At 48.6% G+C, this 14,151-nt stretch overlaps 1 protein-coding gene across 1 annotated transcript; it reads left to right on the top strand.

Moving 5' to 3' along the window:
* The first annotated feature begins 131 nt into the window (after positions 1-131).
* LOC125518676 (GDSL esterase/lipase At5g03600) lies at positions 132-1,654 on the top strand. Its single transcript, XM_048683502.2, has 4 exons — positions 132-441; positions 536-816; positions 905-1,181; positions 1,310-1,654. The coding sequence occupies exons 1-4, from the start codon at positions 135-137 to the stop codon at positions 1,546-1,548; spliced, it is 1,104 nt and encodes a 367-aa protein (XP_048539459.1). The 5' UTR covers positions 132-134; the 3' UTR covers positions 1,549-1,654.
* The last annotated feature ends 12,497 nt before the right edge of the window (positions 1,655-14,151 follow it).

Genomic DNA, 14,151 nt, shown 5'->3' on the forward strand with positions numbered 1-14,151 from the left:
GTCCTGGTGTACGAGCATATATCAATTGAAGAGAGGGCCAGGCCATGGTGTACCAGCATCGCAGACAAGCGCTTTACGTTAGTTCCTGGTTTTTCGTTGGCGAAAGAGTTGGCCAGCAGTAGTAGCCGGGATCGATGAAGCTTCTTCCGGCCGCCCTCGGCCTCGTCCTCCTCCTCCTGCTCGTTCTGAATCCCAATGGCGTGGAGGCCCGGCCAGCCCCGGCCGGTGGCCATCAGAAGAAGGCGTCGAGCGCTACCTTCTTCATCTTCGGGGATGACTTCGCCGACAACGGGAACCTTCCTCTGACCGACCCAGTCACCAGGATGTCGAGGCAATGGGCCTACCCCTACGGCTCCAACTACATTGATGCCGATGGGTTTCCGCGGCCGAATACTCCGTCCGGCCGCTTCTCAAACTATAAAATCCAGTCGGATTTCATCGGTAAGTACTACTCATATTATAATCTCATGTTATGCTGTAATCTATGGTGCATCACAATTATAACCATACTCGTTGTTTTATTGATAACTTGCAGCAACAATGCTGGGATTGGAGGAAGCCCCTCCGGCGCATGCCCGCACGGCAGAGAAAACCTGCGACCCATCCGGCATGACCTTTGCTACCGGTGGTGCAGGCGTGTTGGACAGTACATCACACGAGGTCCCCGCCCTCGCCAAGCAGGTCGACACTTTTAGGAAGATGGTCAAGGACGGGACCATCACGGAGAATCAATTGAGTCGCTCCGTAGCGCTCGTGGCCTTCTTTGGCAATGACTATGCAGGCACTGGCGTCATTGGCATAAGTAGCCCCAGCGATGTGAGTATCATATCAACGCACAATGTATATATGCATACACTAATTTGATGTATCTTACTAACTTACAATTTTCATATATGCGATGTAGATTAATGCTTATATTGGAAAGGTGACAAAAGAGATTGCAGCTAATGTGGATCAATTGTTGAAGCTTGGGGTGACAAAGGTTCTTGTCAATAACTTGCACCCTATCGGTTGCACGCCATCACACACCCGAACCAACAACTACACCACGTGTGATATTTTTGAAAACTTGGGTGCATCAATCCACAACGATAATCTGAAACAAGTTATGGCATCAAAGAAGAATGTCTACATCGTCGACGTGTACACGGCCTTTGCCAATATTGTGGATCATGCGGCAGGTATGTATCTACAAGCATTCACAAGGGTCTCATTATTTTAGAATTATCTTAATCTAATTAGATGGGGTTTGATTGTGTGCTTAAAATACTTTATCTGAACATTTTCAATTTCATGTGCATTAATGTAGGCAAAGGCTCAGAGATGTCCAAACAATTCAAGCGCAAACTATTGCCGTGCTGCGAGAGTTTGAATTCGAATGGTTACTGCGGACAGCAGGGTGAGTCATCCGCGGAGCTTCTGTACACAGTGTGCGACAAGTCGAGCAAATTCTTCTATTGGGACGACATGCACCCAACACACGCAGGATGGGAAGCTGTCATGAAACAGTTGGAAAAACCCTTGAGGGAGTTTGTAAACCGAGCGTAGGCAGCTAGGCTTTATGTATTTGTGTAGATCTTTGTATCTATGCTGACAACCTTCTGATTGTATTTGATAGTTTCATGTATTTCAAAGACTGGGATTTTCCCGATTCCATGATGAATATTATACTGTATTTGCATCTTTTTTGTGAAGACTATATTTATAAGAAGTAACTATTGTCATATGTCACATCTACAATAAATATGTGTTCTAGCTATACAAATCGAGTACTTGCCTATATACGGCCCAATATATAAGCTCAAGGCAATTCCATACCGGTTGAATATTTTGTTGTCGGCTTTGTAGTCTACCGGGTTGGCGCCTTCTATAGATGACAGGTGCCTTGTCTTTGAACTCAGGACTAAGGAGGGTAAATTTGCGTATGAATATGGGTATTTGTGGGTATCCACTTCTTTATGTTCGTGTGCAGTGCTCAAACCCGCTCAACTAGTCGTGGGTATAAAAACATGGCATAACTCTATACCCGTGCAACCAGATCCAACAGTCCGATTGATGGGTTGATAGCTTTTTCTTCGAACAATCCATCGCGGTTCACTAACCTATTGCCATCTCAGAGTCCCTTTTTCCAAACATCCAAAGTTCACTAACCCAAGTCATGGCGCAGCAGCTGAGGCTGGATGTCACCGGGGTGGGGCCTTCGTCATCCGAGTTGGAACAGCTCGTCCGCTTCATCAGGGAGCTCAGCAGCATCTGGTCCTGTCTGAAGCCCAAGGTTACTGAAGACTAGCACAGGCTACGTTGGCCTCTCATGCACTACATGTAAAATAATGGCAATTCTTGAGTTGTGTGGACCGATCATGTTTTTCTCAGAAAAAACTATGCAGCGCGATCAACGTGCAATTCACTTGTGGAGATGCTTCATCAAAGAGTAATTTGATTTTTTTTTGAGAAATCTCGCCTTCTTTACTGCTCAATAATTAAAGGTACAATGTTTTGGTCATGAGGAGACCCTAACCAAACATGACGACCTATACCTAAATTACAACCAAACTTGGCGAGATTATGCGCTTCGAAATTAAAAACTCTACGTTCATGAGTGAAAGTACATGAAATCATATCATTTTTCCTAGCAATTATTTCCTGGATGATGGCACCATGATATCCTCCCGACCCTTGCTTAATGTCCTTCACCACTTTCTCACAATCTGAAGCAACGTGCATCATCTGAATTCCCAGGTCCTCTGCAAGTGCAAGAGCTTCTCTACACGCAAATGCTTCGAGAAGAGTCAGGTCAATAATACCTGCATACACAACAAGAGAAGAGCCCAGGTAAAGCCCGGTGCTATCCCTGCATACTGCTGTTGCCACTCCACAATGGCCATGCCGACCTACGGCTCCGTCGACATTGATCTTTGCTTTGTCCCCCATCGGAGGCAGCCACCTCTGGACTTCTGCCACCCTAGGACCCGAGCTCGCACCAGGAACCCTGCTTGTTGCTGGTTTAGGCAGTCCTCGCAAATCCATCAAATATGAGTTAATGAATGAATTTGTTTGACTTGGGCTCTGAAAAATAGCTTCATAGACTGCTTTCCATCTTGTGTACCAGATAGACCATAGGGTAACAACCATAGTTGTAAACTGGTCATGGCTCAACGACTCCTGCATGTCGAAGAGAAAGTTCTTGGCACCCGGCTCCTGATTATCTCCCATACGCTGCACCACCTCTGAATCTGACAAGGCCCAAATACAACGCACCATGGTGCAACTGATTAGTGCGTGTCTCCAAGAGTCTTCCCTCCCACACAAAGGGCATGCATCAACCGTAGACATGTTCCGTTTCTTTAGCACATCTGTTGTCGGCAGTGAGTGGTGTGCCAGTCTCCACAGGAATATTTTCACTTTAGATGGAACCAAGAACCTCCAAAGCGTAGTCCAATCTTCCTCCTGTCTTGAGTTATTCGACGCACCACTTCTCCCTTCAAGCCAGTCTTCCCGCTGCATTTTGGTTTTGATAATGAATTTGTATGCAGAGCTAATAGAGAAAACACCCTTCCTATCTGGGTGCCACGCCCAAAAATCCTCCATATTCCGTGTGCACACTAGAATTTTCAAAATAGTGTCCGCATCGACAGGCAGAAATACACTACAGATGTAGTTCACATTCCATTGTGCTGTAGCTGGAATTAACAACTCTGAAACTTTAGATGGAGGATCAGCCACACGACATAAAATTGGTCTTAGTGATGATTCTTTTGGTAGCCAATTATCTGTCCAAATATCCGTTGATTGCCCATTGCCAATCCTCTTGATGATACCTTGCTTCAAGATTTCTCTGCCGTCAAGAATTGCCCGCCAAATTTGAGAGGAGCGGGAACCAAGTTCTGCTGACAGAATAGACCCTTCTGGATAGTAGCTCGCCTTGAGAATCCTAGCACTCAATGATGTAGGCTCCTACAACAACCTCCACGCCTGTCGTGATAATAATGCAAGGTTAAAAAGTTCCAATTCTCGGAAACCTAGCCCTCCCAAATACTTGGGTCTCGTCATCACTTCCCAAGAAACCCATGCAGGTTTTCTTTTTCCTTTCTTACATCCCCACCAAAATTTCCTGATAATGCTGTTAATATGTTTGCATAGTCCCCGTGGCAACCTAAAACATGACATAGAATATACCGGGATCGCCTATGCAACTGATTTAATCAAAACATCTTTGCCACCTACCGATAATATCTTACCCATCCATCCTTTGACTTTATCCCAGATGCGATCACTTATATATTTGAAAGTATCCTTTTTTGAATGACCTACATCAGTGGGCATACTCAAATATTTGTCAGTTAAAGATTCATTTGGTACTTGCAAATGCCCCTTCACCGCATCACGAACAATCTGTGGACAGCCTTTACTGAAAAATATAGAAGATTTTTTCTCTATTCACCCTCTGTCCTGATGCCAAACAATATGTTTCCAGTAGGTTTGATACCTCCTCCGCTCTATTAACACTTGCCCTGAAAAACAACAGGCTGTCATCCACGAATAAAAGATGGTTCACCGACGGAGCCGATGGGGCCACCTTGATTCCACTGAGCTGTGATAACTGATTTTGAGATTTCAATAGGCATGAAAGGCCCTCCGCTGCTAACAAGAAAAGGTATGGAGAGATAGGATCTCCCTGCCGAATTCCACGAGATGGCTTAAACTCTTCTAATTTAGTTTCGTTGAACATAATAGAAAAATAAACAGAAAAAGAGTAATTTGATGTTCAACAGCACTGGCGGAGCTTAAGCAAGGCTGAATGGGCCATGGCCCGCCCAGCTCTGGACCTCCACCTCACATTTATAGCCAGACTATCCAGCCCATCAAGCCTGCTAGTAACAATCCCTTGCTGCCAGGCCAACCCAGCCCGCCCAGCTTTTCGGAGCAAGCTCCGCCACTGATATTTGCACCTATCATTTAAGCCTTGTAGGGTCCCATGATGCTTTGGCGTTAGTGTGATTGCAAGGTCTGGAGCTTCTTTTTATTTATTTGTCCTTGTTCATAGGTGTAGCATCCAAGAATATACAGATGATAAGCGGCAAAGAAGCGGTGAAATCTGAAGAGACAAATCATCATTGTAGGTGTTACTGCAGAGCAGATGTTGCTTTTTCAGAAGAAAACACATGGCCTTAACATTTCACTTTTCAATGCGGAGATTTATCTGTGGATGATAAATGTCAAAGAAAGGATTGTAGTAGTACAAAGAGGCAGACCCTCACTGGAAGTGTTAGGCCATCTTTGATGCCGATCCTTAAAATGTCCGCACACATTCGGATCATGTTGTTCGGACGTGTTATGTCATCCAATGCGAGTCTGTATCTGTTCGCAGAGCGGTCTAGACACACTTTCTCTCGCAAACCAAAGACAAATGTGGAGGCTTTGCAGGCATTTGGACCGTACCCAAGCCCGCGTCTGGCCGCCCTGGCTCAACCAAACCCCCTCCCTTACCCGCGCGCGCTTCCAGTGCGAAACGGTTAGTGCCGCATTAATTTCGGACCAGAGCGAACTTGACCTCTCACTAGCGCCGGCATTGAAGCGATGCGTCGCAGAGAGAGCGCCACCTGATGAGGACACGAACCTGGGGTAGGGTAATAGGCCTGACCTATACGTCCTACCTAAGGTCCTTGTCCTAAGAACAAAGAAGTTCAAGAATCAGAAGAAGGGATCCAGCAAAGGTGTCGAGTGAAGTCCACTCGACCTACCATTCACTCGGAGACCTCTCTTTATCCAGGTCACTCGACCATGAAACCACTCGACATATAAGAAGACCTAAAGCCGCTCTACGCAGCAATGGTCGGGTATTTACTCATATATTTAATGATCATTTGTAGCACTTCAATACAGGCGTTACCTGTAACGCAACCCCTTTATGTACATTGAATCCTATGTAACGGAGGGGAGCTGGGGTCCTGGCGCACTCTATATAAGCCACCCCCCTCCTCTGGGACAAGGGTTCGCACCCTCTGTAACACACACGCTCATAATCCAGTCGACCGCCTCCGGGCTCCGAGACGTAGGGCTATTACTTCCTCTGAGAAGGGCCTGGACTCGTTAAACCTGCGTGTATAACTCCTCCATAGCTAGGATCTCGCCTCTACATTCCTACCCCCCATTCTACTGTCAGACTTAGAACCACAACAGTTGGCGCCCACCGTGGGGCAGGTGTCTTAGCGATTTGTTGGAGAAGTTGCAATTTTTCCGATCCCCTTCATCATGGTTTTAGGCGGAGGTTTGGCTGAGGGCCGCGAGATTCGTCTCGGCGCGCTCGTGTTTGTCGCCGATGACTCCGCTTGGCTTCAGGAGGCTCCACTCTACGTCGACGCACTCCCCGTCCACGGGGTAACCCACTTTCGCGCGTGCGTCCGCGGCGTCCTCCTGCGGCAGCCGTCGACCCAGTATCGGTCGGCTCCTGTAGCTTCCCCCTCCCTGTAGCCCGCCGGAGCAAACGTTCCGATCGATCGAGGCTTCAGCGGTGGGTGAGGCATGCGGTGGCTCGCCAGTCGTCCACCCCCCAAGTCACGGCAATCGAGCCCGACGAAACTCTCTACGACCTGTTCGACTGGCTCCATAGAGACTGCATCCGAGTGCCACAGTAGCGACCCCGCGGCGGAAGTCTTGATGGTCAATGGACCACGTAGTCCTCCTGGCTTCACCCGCGAAGACGGAGGCGATGGTGGCGGTGATCCGTCGCATGTCCACGAAGAGTACCGACCCGAACCCCTCTCTTCGCAGAGGAGGGAGGAACTTCACCGCCGGAACATGGATGCACTTCACACTCCCATCATTGGAGAAACCCCTGAGGCCCAGGCCTTAGAGGAGGCGCGCCTGGCCAACTTGGTTGAGCGCAGTCGACTGGAGAACCTCCAGCGCGCACTCGACGAGCATGCTCGGCAGCGTGCTCCTGAATCTAGTCGACGTCAACTTTTTCCACCTCCGACTCAGGTATACCAAACTCCAATCCAGAATCTCGCAGCTGCGGCCCGAATAGCGGAGTCAATCCAACCTTCCCAGTCAGAAGCTGGTCGAGGTTTGGTGCAGATCCGGGCCTTGCTCCGAGCCGCGGGAGAGCAGAATACAGTTGTATCTCAGTCGCAGAATAGGATTCACAGCAGATCCGTCGTTGCAGACACAGTCCAGTCGGCTCACAGCCCAAGATCGCCCCCGAGGCGTGAGGGACATGGAGACCGACGAGATCAGTACAGAAACCGTGAGCAGTATGATCATCAACTCGATCATGATGATCGTCGTCGAGTGCCCACGCCTCCCCGAAGGAGTGGATCATACGTGCCTCGGCAGCTGGATGACAGACGCCCTCACAGTGGTGGGCGAAGAATTCCAGTCGACCCCAGGGAACCGGGCTTTGATGCGAGATCTATTCTCGTTCAGGGTCTGGTCGACAGGAACAGAGCTCACAGAGAAGGCCCCGACAGAGATTTTCCAACCAGCAGCAGAGTGCATGTCTCAGGCCCAGAGTGCTTCAGCAGAGCCATCAGGTCTGCGGTGATTCCTCCCAACTTCAGATTTGTGACTGGAGTCAGTAAGTTCACTGGTGAGTCCAAGCCAGACACTTGGCTCGAGGATTACCGAGTGGCTGTACAGATCAGTGGCGGCAACGATGAAGTGGCCATGAAGCATCTTCCTTTGATGCTAGAGGGCTCGGCCAGGGCGTGGCTGAATCAGTTAGCTCTTGGTAGTATTTATACTTGGGAAGATCTTGCTCGAGTATTTGTCAGAACATTTGAAGGTACTTGCAAGCGGCCAGTAGGGTTGACAGAATTACAATGTTGCGTTCAGAAACCGAATGAAACTTTGAGGTATTATATCCAGAGATGGATCACGTTGCACCACACAGTGGAGAATGTGTCAGATCACCAAGCAATTTGTGCCTTCAAAGAATGCGTTAAGTATCGGGAGTTGAATCTGAAATTCGGTCGGACAGGAGATGACTCTGACTCAGATGATGGATATTGCCACCAAGTACGCCAATGGTGAAGAAGAAGACCGACTCCGGAGTGGCAAGCACAAAGCAGCCACCCACGAAACCGGAGGAGGAAACTCCAGTTGAAAGCAGAAGCGCAAAGCCGAGCCAGCCGCTCCTAGTGAAGCCTTAGCCGTGACTCAGGGGAAGTTCAAGGGGAAACCTAAAGGACCGTTGAACCCCAAGAAAGTAAAAGATCAAGATGGAAATGATGTGCTGGATTTACCATGCCACATTCACACCAAGAAAGATGAGGAGGGTAATTTCATTTACCCAAAGCATACCACTCGACAGTGTCGACTCCTAATCCAGCAATTCCGGGAGAAACAGCCCAAGGAAAAGGAGAAGGAAGTAGACAAAGTTGAGGATGAGGAGGAGGACGATGATGGTTACCCCCACGTCAATTCCACTCTGATGATTTTCGCTGATGTTGAGAGTAAGAGTCGACTGAAAGTCATCAACAGAGAAGTAAACATGGTAGCCCCGGTGACACCCAGTTATTTGAAGTGGTCTCAGACTGCCATTACATTCGACCAGTCTGATCACCCAGCGCACATAGCCACCCCTGGGAGGCAAGCGTTGGTGGTCGACCCAGTGGTCGAAGGCACCCGATTGACTAAGGTTTTGATGGATGGTGGCAGTGGCCTGAATATAATATATGCGGAGACGTTGAAAGGAATGGGCATTCCGATGTCCAGACACAGTGAAAGCAATATGAGTTTCCATGGAGTCATTCCAGGAAAGAAGGCTGCATCACTCGGCCAGATTGCTCTTGACGTGGTTTTCGGTGATTACAAGAATTACCGCAAAGAAAAGTTGACATTTGAAGTTGTGGATTTCCAGAGTGCTTATCACGCTATTCTGGGCAGGCCAGCTTATGCACGTTTTATGGCTCGACCATGCTATGTGTACCTCAAATTGAAGATGCCTGGTCCTAAGGGTGTGATCACTATCACTGGCAATAGAAAGAAGGCAGAAGAATGCTTCCAGAAGGGCTCGAAGATCGCCGATGCGCAAATGATAGTAGTGGAATTGCAGGAATATCAGAAAAATGCAGATCCGAGTGATTTGCTGCGAGCTAAGAAGCCTGCCACAGATTCAGCATTTCAGTCGTCCGGTGAAACGAAACCAATTCATGTTCACCCGACTGATCCCAATGCTGCTCCGACCCACATTTCAACAACACTCGACTCCAAATAGGAAGAAGCGCTCATCCAGTTCCTCCGTGAGAACTGGGACATCTTTGCATGGAAACCTTCTGACATGCCAGGTGTTCCTAAGGGAGTGGCTGAGCATCGTTTGCGAGTCGACCCAAAAGTGAAATCAGTCAAAGAACATCTTCGACGGTCCGCCATACAGAAGAGGAAGGCAATCAGTGAAGAAGTGGCTCAGCTTCTGGAAGCTGAGTTTATCCGAGAGATTTACCACTCCGAGTGGTTAGCTAATGTTGTCATGGTCCCAAAGAAGGATGACTCATTTCGCATGTGCATCGACTTCAAACATATCAATCGGGCCTGCCCGAAAGATCACTTTCCTCTCCCTCGCATCGACCAAATAGTCGACTCGACTGCGGGGTGCGAGCGTTTGTCCTTTTTGGACGCTTATTCCGGGTACCATCAGATCCGTCTGTACGGACCCGATGAGATAAAAACAGCTTTCATCACCCCATTTGGGTGCTTCTGTTATGTCACTATGCCGTTCGGTTTGAAGAACGCTGGAGCCACATTCATGTGGATGATTCAGAAGTGCCTGCTCACTCAGATCAGTCGGAATGTGGAAGCATACATGGATGACATTATGGTCAAGTCACGTAAAGGTTCCGACCTACTGGCTGACCTTGCTGAAACCTTTGCCAACCTCAGAAGGTATGATGTCAAGCTTAATCCATCAAAGTGCATGTTTGGAGTTCCAGGCGGAAAATTACTCGGTTTTCTCGTCTCCGAACAAGGGGTCGACGCTAACCCAGAGAAAGTGGGTGCCATACTCCGGATGAAACGCCCTGTGCGTGTGCATGATGTCCAGCAGCTTACTGGTTGTTTGGCCGCCCTAAGTCAATTCATTTCTCGCCTCGGTGAAAAGGCACTGCCTCCTTACCGACTGATGAAGAAGTTAGATAAGTTCGAGTGGACTCCTGAAGCTGATGCAGCATTTGCAGAGCTTAAAGCCCTGCTTTCCACCCAGCCGTGCTTGCTGCCCCAATCAGTAAAGAGCCTTTACTGCTTTACATTGCAGCCACTGGACAAGTCGTCAGTATAGTACTTACGGTCGAGCAGGAAGAAGAAGGAAAAGCTTACAAAATTCAGCGCCCAGTATACTATGTTTCTGAAGTTTTGACTCCATCAAAGCAAAGATATCCACATTATCAGAAGCTTGTTTATGGGATCTATATGACCACAAAGAAGGTTGCGCATTACTTCTCTGATCACTCCATTACAGTCATCAGCGACACTCCATTATCAGAGATTCTGAATAATAGAGATGCAACCGGTCAAGTGGCAAAGTGGGCGATTGAACTCCTTCCCTTAGTTATCAAGTTTGAGGCAAAGAAAGCTATCAAGTCCCAAGCAATAGCAGATTTCCTCGCCGAGTGGATAGAACAACAACTGCTGACTCAAGTACACTCGGAGCAATGGACCATGTTCTTTGATGGTTCCAAGATGCTGAATGGTTCCGGTGCTGGGGTAGTACTGGTATCCCCCCGAGGAGACAAGCTCAGATATGTCCTCCAGATTCACTTTGATTCCTCCAATAACGAAGCAGAATATGATGCACTCTTGTATGGGTTGCGTATGGCCATTTCACTCGGCGTCCGTCGCCTCATGGTCTATGGCGACTCAGATTTGGTAGTCAATCAAGTGATGAGGGAGTGGGACGTCAGAAGCCCAGCCATGACTGGTTACTACAACGCAGTGAGAAAGTTGGAAAAGAAGTTTGAGGGGTTAGAGCTCCATCATATCCCCTGACTGAAAAATCAAGCAACAGATGATTTAGCAAAGATAGGCTCCAAGAGAGAAGGCATTCCCAGTAATGTGTTCCTGGAGCATATTCATACACCTTCAGTTCAAGAAGATCCCTTCAATGAAGAACCCCCGCAGCCTAAGAGTGCCACAGATTCGACTGAAGTCGAGGTCCCAGCCGTGGTCGACTTGGTCATGGAGGTGTTGGTCATCACTCCCGACTGGACAGTACCATACATTGCATATATCCTTAGGAAAGAGATCCCATAAGACGAAGAAGAGGCTCGACAGATCGTCCGTCGATCCAAGGCCTTTACTGTAATAAGAGGACAACTGTTCAGAGAAAGTGCAACTGGGGTTAGCCAGAAATGCATAACACCAGAAGAAGGCTGAGTGATCCTCCACGACATCCATTCGGGGACCTGTGGTCACCATGAGTCCTCTCGGACCATTGTGTCTAAAGCATACCGAGATGGATTCTATTGGCCACGAGCAAATGAAATGGCGAAAGACATAGTCGACAGATGTGAAGGCTGCCAGTTCTACTCCAATATGTCGCACAAACCTGCATCATCCCTGAAGACCATCCCACTCGTCTGGCCCTTTGCGGTTTGGGGATTGGACATGGTTGGTCCACTGAGGACTGGTAGGAGCGGCTTCACTCATGTGCTTGTAGCAGTCGATAAGTTTACCAAATGGATTGAAGCCAAGCCTATTAAGAATCTTGAAGCTAGTACTGCTGTCAGCTTCATCAGAGAGTTGATTTTCAGATATGGGGTTCCGCACAACATCATCACTGACAATGGATCGAACTTCGATTCTGATGAGTTCAGAACCTTCTGCGCCTCACAAGGCACACGAGTCGACTATGCTTCAGTCGCCCATCCCCAGTCGAATGGACAAGCAGAAAGAGCAAATGGCCTAATTCTCAAAGGACCGAAACCCTGACTAATGCGAGATCTCAAGCACGCAGCAGGCGCCTGGGTTGATGAGCTTCCATCAGTTCTTTGGGGATTGAGGATAGCTCCTAATCGGTCGACTGGCCGAACTCCATTCTTCTTGGTCTATGGGGCTAAAGCTGTTTTACCGAGTGACTTGCTTCATAATGCACCACGAGTTGAGCTCTTCTCTGAAGATGAAGCAGAACAAGCTCGGCAAGACGCAGTCGACCTCCTGGAGGAGGAAAGAGAGATGGCCTTGATCCGGTCGACCATTTATCAACAAGACTTGCGTCGATTCCACGCTAGACATGTGAAGGGTCGAGCCTTTCAAGAGGGAGACTTGGTTCTTTGAGTGGATCAGCAGAAACCACACAAGCTCGCGCCAGCCTGGGAAGGTCCCTTCATTGTCACCAGAGTGCTCCACAATGGAGCATACCACCTTTACAGTATCGAGCATAAGAAGGATGAGCCATGGGCTTGGAACATGGAGCTGCTCCGCCCCTTTTATACTTAAGTACTCGTTCGAATAAAATGTAATAAGAAATACCTTTGTAATTTGTTTATCAAAGACAAGAGCCTTACAGTCCTCTGGCACGATTGTTGTTGCTTTTGTTTACATCTGAAAACCCCCAGTGGGTGACTTAGCTGCGAATCTGTTTCACCTAAGTTCGAAAGAAAATCCTGCCGAGTGGTGAGCCAGCCTCCCACTCGGGGGCTTAGCTGCGAACCCGTTTCGCCTAAGTTTTCAAAATCCTACTGAGTGATGAGCCAGTCTCCCACTCGGAGGCTTAGCTGCGGTCCAGTACTCGCCTAAGTTTGTAAAATCATACCGAGTGGTGAGCAATCCTCCCACTCGGGGGCTTAGCTGCAGTCCAGTACTCGCCTAAGTTTGAAAAAATCCTACCGAGTGTTGAGCAATCCTCCCACTCGGAGGCTTAGCTGCAGTCTAGTACTCGCCTAAGTTTGTAAAATCCGATCGAGTGGTGAGCAATCCTCCCACGAGGGGGCTTAGCTACAGTCCAGTACTCGCCTAAGTTTGAAAAAATCCTACCGAGTGGTGAGCAATCCTCCCACTCGGAGGCTTAGCTACAGTCCAGTACTCGCCTAAGTTTGTAAAATCCTACCGAGTGGTGAGCAATCCTCCCACTCGGGGGCTTAGCTGTAGTCCAGTACTCGCCTAAGTTTGAAAAAATCCTACCGAGTGATGAGCCAGTCTCCCACTCGGAGGCTTAGCTGCGGTCCAGTACTCGCCTAAGTTTGTAAAATCCTACCGAGTGGTGAGCAATCCTCCCACTCGGGGGCTTAGCTGCAGTCCAGTACTCACCTAAGTTTGAAAAACTCCTACCGAGTGGTGAGCAATCCTCCCACTCGGAGGCTTAGCTGCAGTCTAGTACTCGCCTAAGTTTGTAAAATCCTACCGAGTGGTGAGCAATCCTCCCACTCGGGGGCTTAGCTGCAGTCCAGTACTCGCCTAAATTTGAAAAAATCCTACCGAGTGGTGAGCAATCCTCCCACTCGGGGGCTTAGCTGCAGTCCAGTACTCGCCTAAGTTTGTCAAATCCTACCGAGTGGAGAGCAACCCTCCCACTCTGGGGCTTAGCTGCAGTCCGGTACTCGCCTAAGTTTGAAAAAATCCTACCGAGTGGAGAGCAACCCTCCCACTCGGGGGCTTAGTTGCAGTCTAGTACTCGCCTAAGTGTGAAAAATCCTACTGAGTGGAGATCAACCCTCCCACTCGGGGGCTTAGCTGTAGTCCAGTACTCGCCTAAGTTCGAAACACATCCCTATCCGCAAGGACGGCGAGGTGCAGGTCAACTGCAACCTTCTCCTTTGGAGCTAGGCCACAAGTACAATGTGCGCTCCATCCCTATCCGCAAGGACGACGAGGTGCAGGTCGATTGCAACCTTCTCCTTTGGAGCTACGCCACAAGTACAATGTGCGCTCCATCCCTATCCGCAAGGACGACGAGGTGCAGGTCGACTGCAACCTTCTCCTTCGGAGCTACGCCACAAGTACAATGTGCACTCCATCCCTATTCGCAAGGATGACGAGGTGCAGGTCGACTACAATGTGTGCTTGATACGTCTCCAACGTATCTATAATTTTTGATTGCTCCATGCTATATTATCTACTGTTTTGAATGTTTATGGGCTTTATTATACACTTTTATATCATTTTTGGGACTAACCTATTAACCCAGAGCCCAATGCCAATTTCTGTTTTTACCCTGTTTTA

Source organism: Triticum urartu, chromosome 7A, assembly GCF_056163025.1.
Source record: "Triticum urartu cultivar PI428250 chromosome 7A, HENAU_Tu73, whole genome shotgun sequence".
In the NCBI taxonomy this organism is placed as follows: domain Eukaryota; kingdom Viridiplantae; phylum Streptophyta; class Magnoliopsida; order Poales; family Poaceae; genus Triticum; species Triticum urartu.

Excerpts from the sequence above, each read along its gene's own strand:
- LOC125518676 (XM_048683502.2), top strand. The coding sequence starts at position 135 with ATGAAGCTTCTTCCGGCCGCCCTCGGCCTCGTCCTCCTCCTCCTGCTC. Across the intron at positions 442-535 it reads AATCCAGTCGGATTTCATCG|CAACAATGCTGGGATTGGAG; the intron begins GTAAGTACTACT and ends GATAACTTGCAG. Across the intron at positions 817-904 it reads GCATAAGTAGCCCCAGCGAT|ATTAATGCTTATATTGGAAA; the intron begins GTGAGTATCATA and ends TATGCGATGTAG.